Source organism: Eschscholzia californica, unplaced genomic scaffold (assembly GCF_041429995.1).
Source record: "Eschscholzia californica isolate CP2 unplaced genomic scaffold, dmEscCali1.0.p SCAF_6, whole genome shotgun sequence".
In the NCBI taxonomy this organism is placed as follows: domain Eukaryota; kingdom Viridiplantae; phylum Streptophyta; class Magnoliopsida; order Ranunculales; family Papaveraceae; genus Eschscholzia; species Eschscholzia californica.
In genome coordinates, this window is record NW_028238483.1 from 15,784,614 (window position 1) to 15,790,822 (window position 6,209).

The 6,209-nt window shown below is 33.5% G+C and overlaps 1 protein-coding gene across 1 annotated transcript; it reads right to left on the minus strand.

Moving 5' to 3' along the window:
* Window positions 1–218: 218 nt before the first annotated feature.
* Window positions 219–1,237, minus strand: LOC147531984 (auxin-binding protein ABP19a-like). The gene has a single exon (XM_086646132.1). It carries the CDS (start codon window positions 1,023–1,025, stop codon window positions 393–395), a length of 633 nt encoding a protein of 210 aa, XP_086502258.1. The 5' UTR covers window positions 1,026–1,237; the 3' UTR covers window positions 219–392.
* Window positions 1,238–6,209: the final 4,972 nt, after the last annotated feature.

Genomic DNA, 6,209 nt, shown 5'->3' on the forward strand with positions numbered 1-6,209 from the left:
CGTTGATTATAAAGATATTCAAAAGATATACTAATGAATTTGTTAGTATGTTTGTGATTGTTCGATGTTATATTTTCTAATCTCAGTTGTTAATTAGTCTGGAGACATAAAATTGTATCATTCTGTTTTGTTACATAGATCAACACGAATAGATTTTTTCTCATTTTTTTCTAAAAAAAAAAGTACCAAATGACAATGCTTTAGATTACATAACAAAATAACACCAAAGTTAAATTACATTAATGATGATAAGAAAAATCATACATTACTTAACTCATAACTTCAAAAAACAAGAAATAGAATTAGAAATAACTTCGAACCCAAAACAATAACTTAAATGATAGAGACAAACAAATTAAGTAAGCTCTATGAATTAAAACACGAATGATTAATTAACCGGTACCACCAAGAACACCCTTAAGCTTCTTAACTTGAGCATCATCAAGGAAAGTAGCTAACTCAACTAATTCAGAAGGCAAGTCATTAGCAAACAATGCAAAGTCAAGAATTTGAAGACCAGGTTCAGGACTACTAAAACTAACAACAGCAACAGCTGGTGAAGGTCCTTTGGCATTCAATTGAAAATGAAGTAACCCTTTCGGAAAAACCATTATATCTCCTTTATGAAGTGTTTTGTAATAAACTTTATTAGCAAAAGATGAAACAAAACCAGCAATAATTGAACCTTGAGTAAGTATTAATACTTCAGAAGCACCAGGGTGAGTGTGAAATGGAACAACACCACCTGGGGCTAAATCTAACCTAGCTAAAGATAACCCTAATCCATTTAAACCAGGAAACTGGTCAACGAATACCGGAGTTACTGCAGCTTTGATGAGATTTGTAGTGTTTCCCGCGACGTCTAGGCCTGAGAAGACAAAGTCATCTACAGTGACTTTTGTAGGTGATTTACAAGGGTACCCAGCGGGAGTATTAGCGGATTTTAGGTCACCGACACAGAAATCGGCAGCATTTGAGTAGGAGAAGAGGAGAGCAAAGATGAAGAGGGCGTGAAACATTTTCATGGCTGAATCAACAATACTAGTACAACTATGAAAGCTTTTTGGGTATGCTTTATAGTAGGGGTTTGTGGTCTATTTATAGTGGAATTCCCATGCATGAGATTTATGAATTTAGACCCACTTGATGTAAATAATTAATTTGTTACCTAGTTGGATAAAGATTAATATGGATCCATGAATATTGTTTCTTGGAAAGAGTCAGATTCAAATTTGTTTTCTCAAGTATTCGAGCATGACACTCAATCAAATATGGGTGAGCAATGGTCGACCAAACCGAATATTGCTGAACCAAACCGTTTCGAATGGATTTTTTAGCCGAAGCAAACAGTGTTCGGTTCGGGTCGAGCTAAAAGCGGATCAATCGATCCATATTTGGTTTGCCATCGCCTAAGCCAAATAGACCGAACTATTTATATATTATATAATACTACAAATTAATAATTCATACTTAATAGGGCCGAGAGTATAATCTGTTTCCGATTTCATCAAGAAAAATTTGTGTTCGCAGGACACAAACAGTTCTATCAAGTTTTGAAATTGAAAAGAAAAGTAAGAAGATTTAGTTTGGAAGAGATTTGGTGAAAACAAAAAAAGAGATATTTTATATAAATTTGAAGATGAGTTTGAAAAGTATAATCTCAACCTTTTTTTGGAGATAAGCCATCAAGATTCAAGAAGAGAGAATATTCCGAAAAAGATATCCTTCTCTCTTCTCTTATTGTATAAATTGTGAACTAAGAAAATGCCTTTTTTTTTACGGATTCAAATCTACCATAGACATAGTTTATATTTTTTGAGTTTAATTTTCAACTACCGTTCCTCTTAATTTCACTTTTGTTTGATTTGCCGTCTAAATTGAATCTAGTCAGGTATTCAAACAAACCGAGTCGAACGAAGTCGGTTGACGGTTTGACCGGTTGGGCTTAGACCAGTGATTTAGTCAAACCACCATTAATTGATTTAGTTTCGACCTGACTCTAAATGGTGGCAACCGACAGCTGCTCACTCCTATAGGCCGATAAAAATTTATGTTTTCTACTAAACGTATTCCATCTTCGTATTGTGATATACATCTTAATTTGTTGTTATCCATTAAATTTTTTTTCATTGTTATAACTATTACATTTGTTTCCCCATCTTGTTGATTTTAGTTGTTCAATAGCCATTAAATCATTTCAGTAAAATACTAATACAAAATTGAGCTTATTGTTAGTAACTCCTTTTAGTTTTTTTAATTTTCTTGTGTTATTGTATCTCAACTGAATGGACTCTGGAAAAACAGTAATTAGGGGCAATTTTCTTTTTTTACCTTAGACAAGAGAGATGTTATAGTGAAAATTACTCTTATTTATCTATGAATTGATAGACATTTTGGAAAAGACAGATTATTCTGTCTTTATATGCAATTTATGCTGCATGTGATCTTCTATTGTCACTTGACAAACTTTACCTTTTGAATTTGGAGTACTTGTAAATAAAGCTAGGTTAACAAAAAGGCATTTATTTCATAAAAAAAAAAGGCATTTATCACAAATAGAGAGGACCAACTGTACTGTATTTTTTCTATCTTCCTCTCTCTAATTTTAATTTGAAATTGATTGCAAACAGATTACAATTGATTACGAGAGAGTTGCAAAAATGTTATAACTATTAGCGAAAGAATTACCAAAGAAACCTTACAATTGCTTGCAAATACCTGACAAAAATATATTTACATTGTTTGTGCATATCAAACAAAACACAAGTATATGAATTTTTAACTAAACAAGTTACAAATTTACGAGTTTTTAAGCAAACAAAACTTAATATGTCCTTTTAACTAAAAAAAAACCTCAGATTGGATTTAGGCCTAATTTCTTGTAATTCAAAAGCACATATGTAGGGCCATTGTTGAACAACTAGGTAGGTCACCAAGAGGTGGGGAACAGTAGGAAATAAAGGAACTTTGTACTATCTAACTCAAATGGTAGAAGAGCCAAATATGGATGGTAGGAGAGAGGAACAAAGAAAATCTATACAGTGGTCCATGAGATCACATGGGAAGAAGAAGAGATGGAGGGAGAGATAAGATAAGAAGAGATATGAGTTATATGACATCTAAAATTTACCTCTGCAAATCTTCTTGACTTTGAACAGCTACCATGAAAAATTTGTGGTGTTTTGGAGTTCCCTTTCTTGCAAGCATACAAGAAACATTACCCTATCACTCTCCCTTGCAATTTTGTGTTTCTACTTAATACATTTTTTTACCATTTGTGGGGAGTAATTAATAAGTTAGTCTTTACCCTTTAGATTTCAGGTTTATATACGAGTACTGATTCAGGAGCTGATCGACCATAGCTACCTTCAAGTTTGTAAATTACGTTAGAAATCAAATTTTAGACCACCTAAAATTTTTGGTATTTCTTAGTTGATTGTTCTTTTATAGTCACGGAATTAGCATAACTCAATTTTTTTTTTTTTGTTGAAAGAGCATAGCTCAATTGATTTAGGATATCTTGAATGCACTCACCATATTTCATTTACTAGGTTCCCACCGCGCCCTACGGGCGCGCTAGATCCCTCTTGGCTAACGCCGTCAAGATTGATCAAGTGGTTTGGCTTCCCGTGTCGAGCATACATCTACACATGTATGTTCCAATATGTCTATAAAGATTAAACAACAAACGAAAACAGATGGATTAGAAAAACCATAAAGATTAAACCGTGAATGATTAAAATCTACTATTGGAACTACAATATCGTAATTCTTTGAAGAAAGAGAAGAGATTAGGAGATGGTTAGTCAACAATAAAACTACATAAAATCAGAAAAATGGAAGATGAAGTAGTTGCTATTTTTTTTAGATTTGTTGGCCTGCTGTAGAGTTAGAAAGAGTCTCTGCATAGAGAGAGATGAAATTTTAAAGATGAGACTGAAACTGAATGTGGAATCCACGTTGAGAGAGGGAATGTAACTACTTAAATTAGTTTGGATTAATTGAGAAAATCAAGGAATTTATAATTTATTGCTGTAGAATATAAGGGAAGTTTTAGATTTATTAGTAGTTTTAGACATAAGGTAGTTATCGAGAGGTGGGAGAAAATCAAGGAACTTAATTTGGGTTGTTTTGACACTATTACCCTTCTCTTTTGAGCTGATTTACATAAAGAAAGATCTATAACAACCGTCGGATGTGTTCCCAATCGAATCTCTAGAATAAAAGAGACGGTCAGACTTATCTCCTGGATAACCGACTGAGCTGTTTTAATATAATAGATAGATAGATATCCACTCACATCTCATTGATTAGAGCAAAGAAATCTTTCTTTGATGTGAGTGCTTATAAAAAAAAGGGTGAGAAGTGGTATGCTTTTAACATTTTCTTATGGATTTTTGAGTGAAAGGTCCAATTTTTGGGGGGTAAAACCAAAATAAATCCAACCTTGCCAAAAAATGAGTTTCAAGTCCAAATGTCAGGACAGCTCATTGTTTCCTGATTTTTTTTTTATCCCACTCTTGTCCTTGGACGGGATATGCTGACGTTTCTTGACAAAAAAAACTGGATGGTAAATAAAATAATTCCCCGTACACAAAAAAATTCAAATTCTCAAATTTTTTTGAAAATTCAAATTCCCGTCCAGCAAACCATCTCTTCTCGATAAATAAAATAATTTCCCGTACACAAGAAAATTCAAATTTTCAAAACGAAATTTCAAATTCCCGCCCAGCAAACCATCTCTTCCCAGTAAATAAATAAAATAATTTTCCGTACACAAGAAAATTCAAATTTTAAAATTTTTTTGAAAATTTGAAATTTTCAAACGAAATTTCAAATTCCCGGTACAAAAGTGTCTAGTACAGAAGAAAATTTCCAGTAAATAACATAAATTTCCGGTGCGTCAGAAAATTTTTCAAAAAAATTTCGTTTTCCGAGAATTTTTCGGTGGCAATTCCGTAAATTTCTGAACAGTACAGATTCTGATGGACGGGTAGTCAGATTCTTTTTCAGAAAAAAAATCGTTTCCAAGAAATTTTCGATGGCAATTTTGTAATTTTCGATGGCATGAACCGTAAATACTTTGTTTTCCAAGGGCCATTTCGTCATTTTTTCTCAACCTGACTCTTTGGACCTGCCTTTCATTTTTTGGCTACCTAGGATGGGAAACCTATTTCCTCCCTCATTTTGGGTGGTTAACCCAATCCCTCTTTTCCTAATCCCAAAAATGGAGAAAATTTATACACACCCGTTTTAACCACGGTATTCACACATTCCAAACCTCTTTTTACACATCGCACACGCATATTAATCATGATATGACACCTTTTCCTCCAAAACAACTAGCTGACAACCACACAAACACTGTGCCTCTCTCATATTGTCTCTCTATAAATCTCTTTCAAGAAATGAGCGAGGGGTCTAAAATTTTGGGGGAAATTCGCGTGCAGTCTAAATTCGGGCCAAAATGCGTTTCCAGTCCTTTTGTCAGGGACAACTCACAGTTTTCTCTTTTTCATTTTTTTTCTTCCTCTTTTACCCCTCCAATGAAAACTGTCTTGTTTCCTGAGTTCTTGTCAGCGTGATGGAAAGGGAGCAATTAATTCCCAGCCGAGATTGGACGTTAATTAGAGATTTTTTCAGGCTAAATCCCGAAAAACTCTCTCTTCTCGTTTTGTTTCTCTCTCTAAAACCTTCTCAAAACCGCTTCTTCTCTATTTCGTTCAAATTTGGAAGAAATTTCAGCCAAAATTTTTTGCATCCCGCCCAGAAATTTGAAAGATTTCATCTTCCTTCTTATTTATACATCATAAGGAAGTAAATTTTCAAACCATTATCTTCTTCTGACTGGGTTTTGTTGTTTCAGGTGAAATGTTTTTGATTTTTATTCCTTTGTCTTCAATTGCCTTTAAAGAACCAAATTCTTCAACCAAATCACAGTTTACCGTTATAGTGAACATACCAATGTCTGCATCTCATTTTCTGGCCAAAATTCTTTTTGTTTACTTTTGAAACTAACAAAACTCATTGGAATATTTGTACATACTTTGTTTTGGTCGTGTGAAAAGTGTTTCCTCTTCCAACTTTCTTATATTTCAGGTCCGTTTCTTGGCATTTCTTAATGGATAGTGAACAAATATCGGCCCCGTTTAACAAAGTATCAGTCAAGTATGGAAGTACCTTGATATTGTTATGTTATTACTGGACCA